Source organism: Anopheles merus, chromosome X (assembly GCF_017562075.2).
Source record: "Anopheles merus strain MAF chromosome X, AmerM5.1, whole genome shotgun sequence".
Taxonomy (NCBI): Eukaryota; Metazoa; Arthropoda; class Insecta; order Diptera; family Culicidae; genus Anopheles; species Anopheles merus.
In genome coordinates, this window is record NC_054081.1 from 8,167,026 (window position 1) to 8,187,444 (window position 20,419).

The 20,419-nt window shown below is 42.9% G+C and overlaps 1 protein-coding gene across 1 annotated transcript in view; it reads left to right on the forward strand.

Moving 5' to 3' along the window:
* The window catches only part of LOC121595416 (serine/threonine-protein kinase 32A), a 78,959-nt gene that overhangs the window by 49,434 nt on the left and 9,106 nt on the right, over positions 1 to 20,419 (forward strand). Inside the window, exon 7 of the mRNA XM_041919385.1 lies at positions 7,553 to 7,590. Coding sequence (XP_041775319.1) covers positions 7,553 to 7,590 — 38 coding nt within the window. The remainder of the gene's footprint in view (positions 1 to 7,552; positions 7,591 to 20,419) is intronic.

Here is a 20,419-nt window from a genome sequence, read left to right on the forward strand (position 1 = left end):
AAAGGAAAGAAATATCTTCTCACACAAATCTTCAACACGCTTTTGTGACGCGAGCGATCAGTACCGCGCCATTCCCGTGACATGATCACCAAATGGTTCCAACCGGCATAGAACGCGAGCTGCGTAGTTTGCGCAATGTCTGTTGTGTCCCTTTGCCGCTCCTTTCATTAGATCATCCTGCTACAATACATTCAGCTAGGTGTAAAATGAATCCACTCGCTTTAAAAAAAAAACCCATCGTACTAATCCTGTAACCGAGGCACTGAGACGACGCATTCTACCCAACGTTGGGAGTTCGATTGTTTATCTCCATCGTTTGACGAATCGTTCGAACCACTTCATCAATCACCGCATCGAACCGACCTGGGGGGGGGGGGGGGGGGGAACAAGGAAACGCGGGTGCGACGGTTTCATGATTGAATTTCAACCACCTCATAACACATTTTCCATCCTAACACGGCAGCAAAGGGGTGGTGATTCAATGTATGCCGATGTTGATTCGATTCGGCAACCAAAACCTTGCCGGAGGGTTCACGACACACACACACTGGCACCCCGTCGAACTGTTGTCTATAAAATCACACACACACACACACACACACACACACACACACACCACACACACACACACACACACACACACACACACACACACACACACACACACACACACACACACACACACACACACACACAACACACACACACACACACACACCACACACACACACACACACACAAATCACACTTTTCTTCCCTTTCAAGCTGATCTATGGCATCATCCATGAATTACGTTACGCAAAAAATGTTGTTCCAATCAGCAATCAACATCAAAAAAATTCTGAAAATCGGATCTTCAGCACGGTTTGCAATGTACTTCCATTACGATCATCAGCAGCGTTTTTCAAATATCGAACTAAATTGGTAATGTTTGCAAGAGTCGGCTGTACTTTTGATACATGTACAGTCTTTCCCCGAGTTACGCGAAATTTTATTTTTTACAGTTCATATGTCAAATCAGTACAATTATCTCTATCAATTGTCAAATGAAATCTAATAATAAAGTTTTCCAATCACTACAAAATACATAAATAACCGAACTTTCTGAACGAATCGCATTCAATAAGTAATAAATTACATTAATAAACCAAATTTAATAAAAATAATTATTAATTAAGTATTATTTGGATGTAAATCGTGATATATTACAGTTGATTTTCTTGCCATTTGCTTCGAATTGCGTGTCGGTACTTGCGAATCGCTTTGCTACTATCATCAAATGCCTTTACCATCGAGGTGTACCCTCACTGTGGTCGTCGCAGTATCGGAATGTAACGTTACTGTGACGATTCTGTGTTAAATTTTTCTGTCCGTCCGTCCTTGGTAACGAAATTCGACGGACCAAATAACAGACAATTCGGCTACGTAGTACATACAAAGTACAGAGATCATTTTTAGACCTGCATAACCGCAAAGGTTGTGAAGTCACCAAGAAGAACCTCATTTATTACTCATTTGTTATTCTAAAAAAAAGTATTTTATTTTGCGTTACGTCACAAAAGTTAAACTCTCCCTCTCCCCTATGTAACAAATCGTAACGTTTGACGAAACCCTCTCCCCCCTGGCCCCCTTATCAGCGTTACATAATTGATGGATGACGCCTATTTAGATTCGCAAGGAAGTGCAAAAACAATCCACAGCAACAACGGGATGTTGGTGTGTTTTTGAGCCGTTCTGCTGTTTTTCCCTTCTTTTTTGTTCTTTTGCTGTATTGGCGGATTAGTGTTACCATCCAGCGCTTGGTAGCTGCAGCGGGACTGACACGAAGCAACGCCCAAGGCAACGCAAAAGCCAACCTAGACACGAGCTCGCTTCGTAGCTTTACAATCAATAAACGCGCTCCTCATCCGTATCATTATCACATGCTGATGGCGATAATGCCGCACCGTGATCATCATCCTCCCCCCCCTTCCCCCCCCCTCCCCAACAGTGGCGCCTAGAGCATTCTACACACACACAAAAAAGCTCCCTCTTTTTAACCGGGCGGGAGAATGATTTAATCAGATTTACATATAAATTCAATGCCACGCCCGTACCTGTCGCGCACACACACTCACAGACTGGTGGGGATGGGTAAAATCCCCTCGTTTGCGGGGGAAAACTTTTCTCATCACATCACCCTTTTTGGCGTTGCGTGCGTCCGCTCCCGGCCTTTCCCATTCATTCCAGCTCATCCGTATCGAGCGCGTATCACACGTGGGAGGGCGTTGGCGGAACGGCAGCCAGCCGACCCGACCGGGCGCTACTCATAATAATCATTATTTATGTAGCACTCATTCACCCCCGGGAGGGAGGAGGAATGCTTTCATCGCAAAAGGGAACGCGCACCGGAACGATCACCATTGTTCGGTTGGCTGGAAAAAAGGGGAACAAGGGGCGGCCCACCGACAACCCCACTGGGCGTTTAAAGGGAGGTGTTGGGAAAATAATTAAGAAAGCGTGGGCGACGCATGAACCTTTCACTGCAACCGAACGGGCCCAGCACAGGCGTACCCACATGCCCGGTAAAAAGCTCCAGCGGCACTTGAGATAGCCGGGAGTTTGCCGGAAGCTGCCAAAGATGTCGTTGAAGGCGAGAGACGCGTCGGAAATCACTTCCACCGGCCAGGATGGTTCGTAGAATTTTTGCCCCACTGCTGGTGGAGGCTGTGCTGCGGCGGCCGCTTGATGGGAATGTCCACAGCAGACTCTGGCAGATGACAGTTTGCTGTCCCTGGTTTTGGTTTTTTGCTCAATTCTCCCTTTCCCGCTTCATACACGGGAAACAGTGCAGGCTAAGAAATAGAGACATTGCAATGGAGAAGACGTGGGGGAAAGAAAGAAAAAAGCTTCGTCTCTTTTTAGTTCGCTCAATCGCACGGAGTGCAATCCTGGTTGCTTGTTCCGTTCGTGTGAGGAGCTTGCTGAGCTGCTTGTGCAGTTAGCTCCCATACCTTGCACACTTAAACAGGTGTAAAGAATGCTTTACTATGAGTGCGGTAAGCCACTTAGCTTTAATATGTTTTTTGAAGAGGTTTTACAGTCTTTAAAGTTGTTAACCTTTTAAAACGTTCTAAAGACCAGCAAAACACTGTCTGTTAACACTAAAATTGGAGTTTTGATGGTTAAGTGATTTTTCGCGGGTTTTCTGCCATTTTGTACTTAATTTTCTTTTCCTTTTGCTTGCAGTGGGAGGTTTCATCTTCTATCTATATTATATACGATTCTGAATGATGCGAACGTCTTCTCCTTTTTGTTTAATTTTGAAAATTCCAAATTAATTTAATTTGAAATTATGAAACTGTTACTGTATCAAATCAGTCAAATTTGTTCAAAGAGCTATCAAATTCAGAATTCCACGTTTGTCTAAATATACCGTATTGCAGGTTCCGCGTACCTCGGAGACTACCTGTACGTGGATATGCTTCAAAGTTGTAAGTCTGCGCAGGTGCTCATTAAAGCTATGTGCTATTTAAAAATATCTTAGTAATGCCTCACAGATTGCATCACCGTGTGACGTGTGACAGTCAATATGTGTCAGCCATGCTGATATTTTGATAAAAAAATTCAGAGGTTACACGACAAATATTGAAGACTCGACTTTGAAAATAACGCATTTGTAAACTAAAAAGATGTTCATTAATATGAATTCATTCACATTACTGAATTTTGCCGTCCCAAGAACATATCTAGAGCAATAAGCTGTAATTTTGATAGATTGGTTTCGCTTCACATTTTGACGGTCTTGAAACTGTTTTAAGGAGTAACCTTAACATAGTTATGTAGATGGGCCCTCTCAGTCTTAAGAGAGTTTTATTACAGTCTTATTGAGTCATACAAGACATTGAAATGAAAAAGGATGACTGAATGAAATGATCGTAACAATATCGTTCAAACTATGATAAGATTTAAAATGTTCCTTGCCACTGTAGCTTTATAGACGACTTCATTTCATTCAGCTCTTTTAAACAGTTCTCAGCTGAATGCTGCTGAATCAATTGCGCTCAAACTCAACAACAGAATCAACAGAGTTATATTTTGCAACAACAAAAATTCTGAAAATATTTGAGACTTCTATAAGATTTTTCATCTTTTTAGGAGACTGATAAATCAAACATAAATCATCGCACGATAGTGTAAGTGCGGACACTAGGCTTAACAAATTTTATCGAAGTATTTCAAAATCAAGCGGATCTACAGAAATTATGATAGTTACTTGACATAAATGCAAAGTTTCACTCATTCCCTTCGATTAATTAAAGAGTAATGACGGTTTGAGCTAGAAAATGTCAAGGTTTGCAAAGGAAATAGTAGTCATGAGTATCACGAGATTTTCACCAACGAAAACAATGAACATATCCGTGGTAGCTTTATGCTCATTGCTGATAGCCAATAAAAGTGCGTCATGACATGCAGAACATGTGAATACTTGAGTCCAACGCGATACTCTGACTGACAAGCTTAACTTAATGCCGGCGCAAGCATAATCATTATTTCACGCTCAAATCAGATCACGTACACAACTGAGATGATCAGTGACTATACTCAAACAGTTGGAGAATCAATCACATGCTTGGTGACATTGTTTTTAGCACCCAACTCTTGATCACTCACTTGAACATGACATTTATCCTTATGATAATCACGATATTCTTGGAATATACTTAGCGTGTGGTCTCAACCAACAAAATGATCATGTTTTCTCGCTCTGTCTGCTTTGAGTGTCTTGTCAGGTCAAACAGAGCGATAAAACATGCTCATTTTGTTTCTTAGAACCACTCGCACGCACCGCATATCTCCCATGACCATCGCGATGATCACCGACTGAAAATATCACGACCAAGTGACTGACCAAAAGTTGGCTGCACACAGTGTCACCAAGCATGTGATGGTCGCACCAACTGTTTGAGGCTCGCCTCTGCTCATTACAGTAGAGCTCGTGACGCTGAGATGATTTTTTTTTCAGCCGGAATTTGTCATGACTATGTAAGTGACATTTTGCAAAACTGATCACAGCGAAAAAAAATTCGTGACATAGTGACTGACCAAGCGATGGTCGCAAACATGTCATGAGCATATTTTAGTCACACCAACCGTTCTGAGTATCACCTCTGATTATCACAATTGAGTACGTGACGCTGATAAGGATGTTATTTCATTCAGATTTTTTTATGACATTGACAGTGACATTTTGCAGCACTGGTTATAAGTTATAAGATGCGAGTTTTTTTTTTTTAAGTTAAAAAAATAGGAAATTGATAGTTTATAGACAACTCGCATTATTTTTCCTAGAGTCATCTGCATTTGAATCTTAGCAGGTTGTTAACATTTCTGGAAAATTTGCGCTGCGCCTAGCTGTCCCTTTTCAAGTAATAAGCATTAATTAAGAACAGTTCTTCCTCGTTTTTCACTCTTTTACATGCACTTAGTATATGTGTGTGTGTTTTTGTGTGTAAGAGAGAGAGAGAAAGAGAGAAAGAGAGAAAGAGAGAGAGAGAGAGAGAGAGAAAGAGAGAGAGTTGAATTGAGTTGATGAACTTGAATCTTACAACGAATTTCTTTAAAATGCACCTATCTGCGGGACATTTGAGTGTTAAATACCATTAAATAACTTACTACACTTTCCTTTTTGATGTTTTGGTACAGTGGCCTCTATCTCATCTAATGTTCGCCTACTGCACTGAAAGAGACCACCGTACAGCATGACGAGGTATCAAATATCAACCAATCGACGACTGCTAATTGTTCATTCCATTTGATTCAGTTCATTCAAAATGTACTGAATCAGACTCTTCACAGTGAATCGCTCAGTTTGAATGATGAAAACTATGGATGAACTAAATGTTCCTAAAAGGCACAAAAATTTTCAAACAAAAGGTTGAAAAAAGGTCGAATAACAATCACAACTCTCTTCGATTGAACGATGAATCACCAATGATTATTCAACCCTTTTGAGACTCAAATCTACATAAATATAATCATTAGCAGTGACTTATCACTCGCTCATGATTCACCTTGCTTATGTTTCATGTGTGTGTGTGGCTCATTTAGTTCATTTGTAATTCGTCGAGCCTGATTTGTGGGTGAATCATTACTGAAAAACAACTCGACGAATCAATGATTCGTTTTATCGCTTCCAAAGAATTCTTTTCTGCAGTATGAAACGTTAATTGATTGAACTCTTTTATCCGATTCTCTGATGAAAACTCTGTTAACATTGCACAAGAAATCGCTGACTGACCATCACGATTCCTAAAACTTTTTTAATGTGAATGTGAAATTTGGAAGGCATGCCAAGCATCACCTCATGCCTCTTTGCCCTATTCTCAATTCTTTGTGTGATTCTCATTCGATAAAGAATTCACAAGCTTCAACCATTACCACCGAGGAGTTGTAACAGCACTGTTGTGTCTCTTTCGACACACCGATCCTTTGCTTTCGCTGCTTTGGTTTTCGTGTTTTGCTGGTCTCTCCTTTGCTGCAAACAAAAACCGTGCCTACACGAGACACGTGCCCGGATGGTGCTGCTATCTATTGCAGCGCCGGTGTGATACCGGTGCCTTCACGTGCACAGCCAGCCGCTCTCGTCCTTGGCGCCTTCCCGTTTGCCGAAATTTAATCATCCAATTAGCACGTAATTTTCCTTTAATTACAAAGGCACACCTTGAAGCACACACACACATACATTCAAATGAGTGTGTTCAGCTTCAACCGATCTGCAGATCCGTCCTCCCTCTTTCCAGTACACACACACACACAACGGCCCATAATTAGGGGTATCCACCAGCCGGCAGCAGGGCGGCGGGCTAAAATTAAAACACCAAACATCGTTCGCCGCTAAAGCGCACCAGCCACCGAGGCGAGTCAACATCAATCTTGTGTATGTGTGTGTGTGTCGCACGCCTTAAAGCATGCAATGCTTCAACGAGCGCCTCGCTTCATGCCCTGTTGTCACCCGCAATCACATCTCTTCCGTGTTGTGTCTTCTTTTTTTTGTCGCTTCCCATCGGGGTTCGGGAAAAATGCCAATTAAAAAACTTTTTCCCACCAGCTCCGCCACGTGGAACCCTGGATGGCGGTAGTAGCACTTTTTCGTTTGTGCTGCTGCCGGTGGGATCGTTCCACGCGCTCGCAAGCAACAGTCCGGACCGGTTGGGCGCTGGGAAATACATAATTCACGGCGAACCAGAGCCACGCCGAATCAGAAGGGTTTTTATTGACATTGGGAGTTGAATCATCATTAACTGGAGGCTTTCGTTTATCCTATAAAAAAGAGAGGGGTAAAGCACAACCCTAATGTGAGTTTGATGAAGCTGCAAGCATGCCCAACAAAGTGTATTTTGGGAGTAGACGACGGGCATGTCACCATTTAAAGCTTAATACTTATGACCAAACAATAAAATCAAATCCTGCCTCTACCATACACTACAATGTTTGTGTTTGCTTGTTTTCTGTCTCTCGTTCCATATCCGGATCGCCCCGGGAAACGATCAACGTCAACCGCCGCCTCCAGGGACATCAAACCGGACAACATCCTGCTGGATGAGGAAGGTAAGTGAATGTGGCCAAGGTTAATACAGTGTCCCGCTCCGTACCGCACTATCTAGTAGCGAGAGAGAGAGAGAGAGAACGGAGAGTGTGAAAAAAGCAGCGCACAAGTCGGGGCCAGCAAACTGGCTGCCAAGAAACCAACAGGCCGAATCGAAACACGAGCAAAATATGTTGCTTTTTTGCTGCTGTTGAATAAAAGTCTTTATTCGTCCATTACTGTCACAGTGCGAAAACTTTGCCTACCTTCAGGCGCACGACGCCGGCCGACGACGATTGTCACGACGGATTTGCTGGGATATTATTTACATTCCGACACTTTCAGCCCTCGCCTTGTTCGGGTGTACTTTCATTCTGCCACCCCATTTTCTCACCCCTAATATTCGCCTCCCACCCACCCCTGGTTCGGATTCGGTCCGCTTTCGGGGTTTATCACCGGCACTAGAATATGAACTGACAATCGTCTTCATAATTTTATCGCTTCCCCCTTACAGTTTGTGACCATTTTCGAGATCTTTTTTGAGTGTGTGTGTGTGTGTGTGTGTGTGTGTGTGTGTGTGTGTGTGTGTGTGTGTGTGTGTGTGTGTGTGTGTGTGTGTGTGTGTGTGTGTGTGTGTTTTTGTATCGTTTGTTTCCCTTTCAAGAAAGAAGGGTTGAACCTTCAGATGTCGAGGAAAGATTGATAGAACAAGATAAGCATTATAAAGCGGAAAAGAACGATCGTGATTGTGAACGAAAGTGTAGCGTCTTTTGATAGTTCAAGCAACAGTTGTATCGTTTAATCAATTCAATTGAGTTTATTACAAATTGACGGCCTCGTGGCTGAATAATTTCACAAAACTATCAACTTTACAGTATTTGTATGATGTGACATTTCAATCGGCATACAGCGTATCCCACGATTTATTAGTCAGTTCCCATGATTTGTTGGTGCGTTCCAACGATTTTGTTTATCATATTTCATAGATTTTTAGTTCGTTCTCATAATTTATTGGTATTTTCCGAAAGGATATTAATATAAAAGACCAAAAATTCTGGAAAACGGTCAAACAATCGTGGGAACGGACCAAAAAACTAAAGGAACCCACCAAAAATTGGTGAGAAATAACCAATAAATCGTGAGAAACCCTGTAAATCTGTTCAAATACCTTAAAAAACTAGCATGATTCCTATAAGAGTAAACAAAATTTAACTTACAGACAATTAAAGGTGCAGTAAGTGTCAAAACTTGATGCTTTAAAGGCAAAACCTGTTGCGTACTGTCAAAATTCAAAATTTGATGGCAGCTACTAAATTCACAGGAAACCCGATTTTTATGAATTTATGAACATTAGTGTTAGGCAGGCTGTTGTTGTTGAGTTATTGTTTGACGAGGCCTTTTACAATTCGCTTTGCTTTAATTATCGATGTTAAATATTAACATTTGTTCTTGGTTACAGAAACGCTATTAACTAAAACTATCATAATTAAGCGAGTAAAATAACTCTTCAGTAAAGTACTCTTTGATCGCTGTGATTGAATGGCCCGGTCTAAGCTGCCGTTGTCTGATGTTTTTCAAAGATTGGTTATAAGTTATTTGTGTGATGAGTGATCTCAACTCTGATATATTTCTACCACACGGACGCATCGCCTGTGTAGATAGGTACAGTGGATGCTAAAGTACCAAGGCATAGTACACAGATTGTAAGTTTAGCAATGTAAGGTATACTGCGACTTATAAGTTGCTGTCATACATTGTTGGCTCTTACTAGAAAAGCGTTTTCTTTCTAGAAAAGCCTACTCCTACTACTCTTTTTACTCGGAGTCTGCCTGGAAAGATTAATATTTTAATAAATAGAACATGATCGAGAGGTAGTTGCTCACTTTCGCAAATAATTGCGGCATTGATAAAAGCTCATGTTTTACAAGGAAATGTCTCCCAGCCAGTATAGATTGAAGCGCCATGAAATATATTTGTATACTCTACTTTTAAGCAATACGGCCTTTTTGGACCGTCACTCCTGAATAAAAAAAAAGCTCATGTTTTTTTATTGTCATAGCAGAATAGTACATCGGAGCTAGCGCACAGCCAGTGTTGGCATTGCCCGTTGTAACGAATTAAATGCCGTAAAGTAGTTTTGAAACCAACCAGCTGTTGAAAATGGTGAGAAGTGTGCGTCCTGCGGATTACTTTTCTACACAAATGAAGATTGTTTAATCTATGATTGGGGTCTTTCACGATACTAGCCAGCTTTTCTGTAGCGAGTTTGACAGTTGGCGGCTAAAATCATGTTGACACTCCATACAATACCACACAACAAAACTAGCCTGCGATTTCCAGCCGAGATTATTTCAGCCTCAAAGCTAAAATTAGATTCGAGTACCTGCTCGAAACAATTTCAAAACAAGGTCGAGTTTTTTATGCATTCCGAGGTGCATTAAACAAATCAGGTGGTGGAATCTAGATTCAAAGTGTTTGTTGACCAGGTAGGCTCGTCCCATATAGTTTGACAACTAATTTACGAATAAAAAAAAACTACATTTGACATGACGGGTAAAATATACATCCATAGAACGAATCGTTTTGCATAGCAGCACATACGTAGCAAACATTGGTCTCCTCATTGAAGACGTTGTATCGAAATAAAGATGAATATTAAGTCGTTCAGGTTTGATTTACCTTACAATTAACAGTATTTCTCGTGTTTGAATAACTTTTAGCGAGTAGAATCAAGAAAGTTTTGTGTATTCGTCTAGCTACCAAAAAGCCTGTTCAAGCAAAAGTTTTCACTCGTCCTGTCAAAAACGTTCAATTTGAACAAAAACAAAAATATTCAAAACAGGCTATGAGAACACAGGCTTTGGAAATTCGTATGCAGGAATTAACAGATGGTCTCCCACAACCTCACCCAGAAGAAGCGATCAAAATCAACCTTTAAAATACATACACCTTGGGATAAGCATACCTGTACACTATACAAACTTTGATAGCTGCTCGAAAACTGCAACACAATGCAAACAGCTGATATTTCCGCCTACGGTCTTCAAAGTTTAAATGGCCCACTTAACCTTTTACTATGCTCGAAAATATTTTAGAAAGGACAAATCAAAAATGAATTTTAAGCAATTCGTGAAAAAGAACAAAGGAAATGTAGTAAAAAGGAACGATGAGAGAAATATATGTAAAACAGGGTAAATACATTTGGTTTGAATTTTTAATAAGCTTTGCATTTGCACGGCATAATTTTGTACAAGCATCTGAGCTGGCATGTACCTGAAAATATGCAAGTTATTGCTCAACATATGTACTATTTACAGGATGTGATGAAATATGCCGCTGAAGGCTGGCGCTTGCTCGTAGAAACCCATCAAGCAAACAGTGTCGGTAGCTCAACGGTGAAAAAAGTGAATGGTTTTCATTAATATAAATTGAGACAATTTTGACACTGAAGACGAAAAAAATCCATCTGGGTTGCATACATTTGGGCGTTGTGAAGTGTTTTCCTTAATTTGTTCATGAAGGGTTTTTTATTTTAAAAAAAATATTACGCTTTTCCTTCTTTTATAACAGTTTCGTGCTTTTTCCCATCCTAGATACTTACCAAAAAGGATACACTTATGCACTTCCAGCAAATACCAACGAATCCATCTTTAGCTGGATGGACAGAACAAAACGAACCGAGAAGAGAATTAACGTCACGTTTGAAAGTCAAACGCAAATCCTTCTCGATCCGTTTTTTCAACCTCCTGCATGGAACAGTGCACTTTTCCTCTACCCTGTTCCATTTGCTAAAACTTTAAATAATGCACACAAACACAAAGGAACAACGGGCGCGAGTGAGAGAGAGAGAGAGAGAACGAAAAAAGAAATCATCCTGCTGCGAATAAAGTTTACGGGCACCGGCAAAGAACTGCTGCTGCATGCAAAACAAATAGCATGAAACTGTAGTGCACCAAAGGCGCCGGCAAAAGCAGCGGCTGCTGTGGACGGTGCGCGGAAGGGTACGATAATACGCGCAACGAGCTCGCCCGGCCAGCTGCTCATCGATAGTAAAGTCGCTAAAGCCCGGTGCCCTGCGGCACCGTGTGCGGCAGGTTCGACATTCAAACGTTTAAAAGTCGGCTTGAGTTTCGTTTGTTTGTTTAACGATCTATAATAGTGCGGAACTTTTGAGAAACAAAAATCCAACAAAAAAAAAAATACTCAGGAAAGTCGCATCATAAAAGCTGGAATGCACGACATAATAATAATAGTAAAACTTGTAGCGAACAAAAAAACACAAAACCACCCTTCCCCGCTGGCAGCCAGCAGCAGTTGGCAAAGTTGCTTTGCAACGATGATGGGCATGTGGGAGTGGGGGGGGGGGGCATGCAAAGAATAAATGAAGCCGTTCGCTGACCGTTTCCAATGCGCGCGGCCAACGATGTCACGGTGGGCACGGAGGCAGCCACGGTTCTTTTACTTTTGCATCTTTTTGAGGCAAACAAAGCAAACAAATATCGGGGCGCAACGGTGGCTTTGGCACGAGCCAGACAGCCGGCAAACAGTGAGATGAATGGAACAATTTTCCCCGTATCCTCCTTCACCAACTCTCGCTCCTGCCTTTCGAGAACAGCTGCTGGTCAAGAGCGGGAAATTGTTTTGCATATTTTATGACCACTAGCAAACTACCGCGAAAACCCGTCGAGCGCAGAAGAAAGTGCTGGAGGGAGAGGAAGAGAGAGAGAGAGAGAGAGAGAGAGAGAGAGAGAGAGAGAGAGAGAGAACACAGTCATGAGGAGGGCAACAACAAACAGCCAGTGAAACAGCAGGGCAAGAATGTGAAGAACGAATGAAAAGCAACTGACATACTTCGAGGCAAAGTAAACAAATGCAGCAGCGGGAGACAGCCCAGGGAAACAGTGCGATGATGGAGAGAAATTTATTTGATCCACTTCGCCACGCCACCGGGCAGTGGGAGGTGGAGGAGGCCAGCTAGACCAGCCGGCCCCGTACGGTGCGCCCACTGTCATCGCTGTCAAGCGCCACTTCATGTGCGAAATTTAACATAATCCTTCTTGCGAGCCGAGCATCGAGTGTCGGGTGCTTGGTTATGCTGTTATTTTTTCTCCACTTTTTTCTCTTTCTTCTTCCTTTTTTTCTTCTTGCGCCCATCAATAAAGCGAGCGCTTAAGTGTGGTGGGAAACTATAGTGTGGGGATAAACGAGCGATGCTTATACAGTAGAATGCCTATTATCCGGGAAGCTCGGGACCGGACGGTTACCGGTTAATCGAGATCCACGCATAAAAGCCCAAAAATGTCAATTTCATATAAAAGTTATAAAATTCACCAGTTTTACTAACAATTTGCTATGTTTCAATCGATTAATCATTAATAGAATATAATTTTCATCAACAACTAACCAGTTTAAGTAGGTTTAACAACTGTTCATGAACAAAAATGAAGTTCGAAAAAAGTACTAGACACTACCCAAGTGACATTTGCTCGAAATCATTTTTCCATATCTGCTCGACTAGTACTCGATACGCCCTAAATTGTGGATTTGGGTCGGATTTGGGTGTCGAACCCATTTTACATTCAATGCTTTGGGTTTTGTTCAAAATTGATGGCCATTTTTTTACAACATTATTTTGAAAATTTTATGTATTTTTAAAGTATAAAATGGCTACATGAACATTTATAACGATAACAAACATCATTTCCAGGAGAATCTACAAGAAATCGACGAAAAAGTCGCACCAGAGTTGATTTAAGAGGCCTTTTTCTAAATTCCCTTCAACAGGTGCAGTTTAAGGGAAGTGTAAGTTTCTAGTTTAAGGGAAATTGCTCGAACTCTCGATAATTCGTGCTCGAAAATGTCAATTGCTACTGCACAAAATTAATGTTAACCCGGTTAATCCGTTCCCGGATAATCGACGTTCTACTGTAGAAGCAAAACAGGGACTTAAGTGCCACCGTTCAGCAAGCTTAAGACAGTCCGGGGGAGAATGAGTAGCACAAAACAAGCTTACTTACTTTAATAGTAACAACATTCACATGTTAGGTTCAGCGGTCAATGTACCTTAATGTAACGAATTTAATAGTGTTCGTGTAGTTATTTACCTACAGTGAGCTTAACTTTTACTTTATTTGAGCTAAAACAATGTAAAAAATATATATTCTTGTAAATATACACGAGTGTTGGCTTACTGCTTTGGCTTAGTTTACAATGACAGCTATGAGGAATTACTAGGAACAGTACAGCCATGATTGGTAAAGCTAAACGATTGCAATCCATAACATTGAGGTAAATGAAAGGAGCCTCATTAGACGACAATATTTTAAAATGCACTGCTTTGATTTTTAAGGATGGCAACAGTGTTCTAGAAATGTCCTTACATAATTTTTCAAGCGAATTAAATTTTTTTGTTTTTTAATATTCAAGGAAGTTACGGCAATAAATGTGAAAAAAAGAAAGTGTTGGCATGATGTCTACCTCGTGCAGATCAGCAGCCGAAATGCTCATCAAAACAACGAGCTGTCAAGAACAGCTCGAATAACTTACGGGGAAAACACCAGATGGCGCTGTAAAACATATAAGCACAAGAAGACATCTCCAAAGACGAAACAGATAGCTTACCAAAAATAGGGCCAATCAGGACGAAGGGATAGCGAAGAACACAGTGAATCTGAATAGAAAGAGTGTAAATCATTATTTTTACTCACTGCAATCATATTCATAAGAAGGCAAAGATAAATTCGAGCAAGTTTTAAAAAATGTGATGATTGGTTTATAAATTACAGCTGAGCATAACCTATTAGGATAAAACCTTTTTAGGAGCTTTTTAATCGATTTAAAAATTAAAATAATAAGATATTAGTAAATGATATAGAAGTTTAATTTCATACTTAAATCAAGCACGTCCTGTTACATACCGTAAACTTCCAGCGTTTAAGTACACGCTTTTTTATTGAAGTCGCTTTTGGGCTATGAAAATGTATTGCTCGGCACATCGCTGCATTTTGAGACCATTATTCTCACTAAAATTCTCATAGGCACCTTACGCTCTAGATTGCGCGATCTCCTGATTTTATTAGTTGCTAGGATGAACGTGTCTTCTTTCTCTATTGCTGCTTTATCTTTCTCTCTTCACGTTGTATTTTGCGCATTATTCTTGAAATGACCCATGAAACCATAAATGTTACGTCATAAACGGTCCAAGTCTGGTGATACGTGAAACAGCAAGCCCTGCTCTTCCAGGCCAAGCAGCGCCGTTTTGAAGAGTCGGATAAACAGCTGCTGGAGCAGCATTCCCGGACGGGGGACACCCGCTTATTCTACAGGAGATTGAAGGAGACACGAAGCGGGTTTGTTGTTAAATCCGCAAAGTGCCAGGATGCGGCAGGAAATCTTCTGACAGACGAGTGGAAGGTGATCGAAAGGTAGAAGTGCTACTTTGAAGGATACCTGATTGGAGTTTAGGCAGGAGATGCTGGTACAAGTGACAGAACAGGGCAACCACCACAGCAGCAGCACAGCAGTAACACCAGCGACAGCATTGGCGCAGATGGCGAGGTGCCCCGCCATCTCTGGCTTACCGTCGAAATGCATCAGCTGATCGTAAAAATCTAAGAACAGGAGGAAATTCCGGAGGAGTAGAAGCTGGGTGTCATCCAACAAGACTACAAAAAAAGCAGACAAAGAGTGGAATGCTCGAACTTTCGAGCCACCACAGTCCTCAATGCCGCCTACAAGATCCTGTACCTGGGTAATAGGCTATGGGACATCATGCAGGGGTACCACTTTCCTGAGACATTGATTCGCCTATTAGAGGCCACCATGATCGTCCGAATCGTTCGATTCTCAATGGGGTCTGAGCCAAGGTGACGGACACTCTTGTCTGCAACTTCAACATCGCGCTGGAAGGTTTCAATTAAAGCGGGGGGCTAGACAACAACATCCGTGGCACGATCCTCTACCGATTCCTTCAATTCCTAAGAATCGCGGGTGACATCGACATCATCGGCGAAGTTGTGTGAGGCGTACACCTGACTCAAACGCGAAGCAGCAAGAATTGGATTGAGAATCAATGCGACGAAGATGAAGGCGACTCCGACCATCTGGGGAGCAGTGTACTAGTTGACGGTGACAATCTCGAGGTATTAAAGGAGTTCTGCTATCTCGGGACGGTCGTTACTTCGGAAAACGATATCTGCAGCAAAACCCAGAGACGCATTGTGCGAGGGAATCATGCATACTATGAGCTTCACCGACAGCTGAGATCCAGAAGACTTCGAGACCACTCGAAATGTGAAATATATCGCCCGGTGGTCCTCTATGGACATGAGTCATGGACTATTCGAGCAGAGGATACAAACGCTCTGGGTTTGAGCAATGCATTCTCCGAACCATCTTTGGCAGTGTGTTCGAGCATGGGGTTTGGAGGAGAAGGATGAACCATTAGCTTGCTGAGCTGCCCGAGCACAGTGACCTCAATGACTGCATCTTGTGAAGCTAGACCTGTCTTAGATCGGGTGTCTCTATAGATGGGAGGCTGCACCCAGGGACCGAGCAACCAGTGATAGCAGGCCAACAAGAGAGAGAGAGAGAGAGAGAGAGAGAAAGAGAGAGAGAGAGAGAGAGACGATGTGATCGAATGGCACATCATAGTCAAAGCTTCATATGGCTATCAAAATTAAACTTGAAAGGGTAAAAAATTATATTGGACCATTCCAAGTACGTACTAGATGTCAAAGTGAGTTTCGTGAGCCACAATGTATGCCACAATGTGTGGCAGCACCTACTCACACAACTCCTGATGTCAAAATATCACCAAATTTCGTGTAATTTGCTTGGCGTGATAGGCTTTAGTCAATAGTTTCCGGTATTTGTGTGGGCTGCTTCCACCGCACATGGAGCCAAGGTACTTGGTACTACTTTGCACCAAGCCCGAAAACAATTAGCACCACAGTGCCAATCAGCAAGGCCCGAGCTGAAAGACGTACCCGTGCAAGAGCGTCAGTAAGCGCGGCGGGATATTAATTGTCTTCAAATTGGCTACCGGCCGCCCTGACTCCTGCACGCTCCATCCGGGCGCAAAAAGAAGCGGTTTTATGAAGTGCAAGAGCTTCACTCTCTCTCTCCAGCAGGCAGCGCAACGAAAAGCAAAGCTCAAACCCACCAGCTCCACACACCGCGTACGTGCGGCGTCGATTGCAATAATACACGCCCGGTACGTGCTGCAGCATCCGCATTTCGTCTCGGGCTGTTGGTGCGATGGTTTGCCGCGGCCACTGCTCGACGGTCGAAGATGCCGCTACTAATGGGTGCTTTCCAGCGGCATCAGCAGCACTCGATACAGTAGCGAAAAGTGTAATGAAATTATCGCAGTAAGCTCATTACCTTCCGCACCGTGTCCGGTGTCACGGACCATTCAAGCACCGGTTGAGTGGACGCTTTCGCCAGCCAATCTAGGTTTTGCTTCTTTTTTTGTTTTCTTTCTCCACCGGGTGGACAAAATGCATGCCGCGTGCACGGAGTGCAGTTGGCGACGCGCAATAAGAAGCGCCATCTTATCGACCCATCTGGTCGGTGCTGGTTTCGGGAAAGGGAGAGCTTTTCTTTCTCTCATTTTTATCACTTTCTTTAAAAATGAAAATGGAACCGGAAGAACATCTAGTGAGAATGTTTTTTTTCTTTTCGTTTTTCCAACGTCAAAGGAAATACCTCCCACAACTTCGCTCGGTTTCGTCTGGCATGGCGGTGTTTGAAATATCGCTCCTCCTCCGTGATTGACGTTCGTTTGAGAATTTCTTTTTTTTTTTGCGTGAAGTTAAAAAAAACACACAAAGAACACGTCACCGACCGAACGCTTTGCACTTTGATTTGGTTTCATCCATTGATTGCAAAACCCGACCGTTGATTGGCTTTTGTAATTAATTTTTCCTCCTGTACGTGAGTGCTAAATCCCCCTCCATCGCCTCCCCCAAGCCCTAAACACTTCATCATGGACCAAACAGCTTCGATAATATCAGCGCAACAGTAGCAAGACAATACATTTTGCTTGAACAAAAAAAAAACAAAACACACGAAGTCTCATATCAAAGGATCTGAAATCCTTTATAGGTTTGTCATAAAAAAAAGCACATACACACACTGAAACCTTCCACTCAGAGCGGAAACAACAAACAGCAGACCGCAAAGGCTTTCTTTTTTTTTGTGCTGTGACCATCCCCTCCCCATTGCCAAGAATTATAGAGCAAGATAAGGGCTCGAGCCGTGAATGGAAATGGGTTCGGCCACGGTGACAAGAATCACAGCCCGGCGACGCCCGACCGACCGAGCGGGCGGCGCTGAGGCGCTGAGACTGCGCTCCAGAGCGAGCCGGAAGAAGCGGCAAAACCTTCGAAATAATAGCTTCCCGTTCGATTGGATCCAATTTTCCAATCAATTGACGGAGTTCCGTGCGTTCCCACCCCTTTGCCAACGATTCCCTCTGTAACGGATTACGGTTAGGGTGTTTGCATGCGCGTTTGCTGAAAGCACTGAGGGCAAAAGGAGAAAAGGCGCTTTTTTGCTGCTGCTGCTGCTGCTGCTGTTGTTTGCAACAGGAAGCGACAACCCTCAACCCAGCGTCACGCATCGAACGGTAGCGACGGAAGGAAAATGAAAGAAGCACAGCCAGACACTGTTCGACGGGCAGACAGTGGGGATGATTATTTTGGGCCGCATTGCACGCCTCAAATCGAACCCGATGTGCGGAGCGAGCGGAACACGGAGGCTGTGAGATTTCCATGTGTGTGTGTGTGTTTTCCCTTCCACTCTGCATTGCAGATTGTGTCCTATTATGATGCCGCATTCTCTAAAAGAGCCCCTTAAGACGATGACAATGTGGTGGAATCCCATCGTGGCCATGATCGGTGGCACTTGGGCGAACGTGATTTCATTAAACAGGATCCAATTTTTGCCCCACTTTGGGTTCGTTTCCCTCTCTCTTTTTCTTTATTATTTTTTTTTTTTTTCATTGTGACCCATAGCACTTGTTCCGGCTGTGGTTGTGGGACCACTTGGTTAAGGGGCGAGAAGAGAAGCAATTTATTGGAAAGTAAAAACCCGTCCTCCGGCCAGGCCTTACGCCGGAATCGTTTAATTTCGCCCGTTTCGTTCGCACGCAACAGAGTTTATGGGGCGTGCAACAACGATCCGCACAAGCGGTGCACCGTTTCGAACCCTTCGGCCTGGGAGAAAGGGAACGTATTAGAATTTCGATTAAAGGTAAATTGCATACAGCCGGGCACAGCACTGGTGCTGTCGCAACGCTCCGTGGGCATGCAATCCATGCAGGCAAAGTAATCATTTTTAATAATCGAATGTTCTCTTGCTGAAAGCTTAGCTTCTATCTAATTTGCTGTAAGACAAAAACCGACCATCTAGCCGGAGCTGGGCGCCTGCAGGCTACACATAGCGATGTTGAAAATGTTGCAAATGCAGTTGCCCGGATTGGGTTTGCGAAGTTGCGCACTCTTATCCTTGAATCCAATTAGAATGAGGAACTGGTGACGACGATTAAGAGATCTAACGCCAAACCCATACCGATCCTGAAACTGACACATACTCCTTTGTGGTTCAGGAGCTGGTGTTCCCATACCATTCCTGGACCTGATACTGCACCTATGCTGGTCCTGGAACCTATGCTATGGGTCCTGTACCTGTCTTGAAACCGATTACAACCGGCTGATCATGAACCCATACCAGTTCTAGAACCAAATATGAAATCTTACCAGTCCTAGAACGCAGCATGAGCCCATAACTACGTGGAACCATCAATGAAACCATTCCGGTCCTGGAACCTATCACGAATCCATACCGGTCCTGGATTTGATGATGAACCCATACGGGTTCTGGAATCGTTCATGTACCCATACCCATCCTGTATCCAATAACGAACTCATACCGGTCCAGGAACTTATCATGAACCCATGTCAGTCCTGGTACCGATCATGAACCCATATTGATCCTGGAACTGATGATGAATCTATACCGGTGCTGGATCCGATCATGAACCCATAAGGTTCCTGGTACCTACCATAAAACCATACCGGTCCTGCAATCGGTCATCAAACCATACCAGTCCTGGAACTGATGATAAGACCGTACCGGTCTTGGAACTAGTCATGAACCTATAGCTCCCTGGAACCGTTCATAAACCAATACTAATCCTGGAACGGATAATGAGCCTATACAGGACCTGGATCTGATCATGAACCTGTATCGGTTCCGGAACTAATGACGAACCCTTACTGGTTCTGGAACCGTTCATGAACCTATACCGGTCCTGGAACCGATCATGTTCCCATACCGTTCCTAGACCCAATCATGCACTCATACCGGCCCTGGAACCGGTAATTAACCCATATTTACTGGAACTTATCATGAACCTAAACCGTTCTTGGAACCGGTAATTAACCCATAACAGTCCTGGAACTGATCATGAACCTATATCGGTCTTGGAACTGATCATGAACCCATACCGGGCCTGGAACCGATAATTAACGCATAAGAACCTGGAACGGATTATGAATTCATATCGGGCCTGAAATAACTCCCGATGTTATTGCTTATCAGAATTTATATCTGAACTGTTTGCAGATTCGGTCCTGACCCGAATCTGGAACCGATACAGTTCCAGTTTCATACGACAAATCATATCAGGTAGTACATGTACAGCGTAGGAATAGCGTAGAATTTAGCGTAGCAAATAGCTTAGAAAATAGTTTAGGAATTCCGGACTCGGAACGGAACACGAACCTGGTATGCAGCATTAGAATATTTTAGCTGAATTTGTACAGTGATTTTCAGCAATTTCGATCA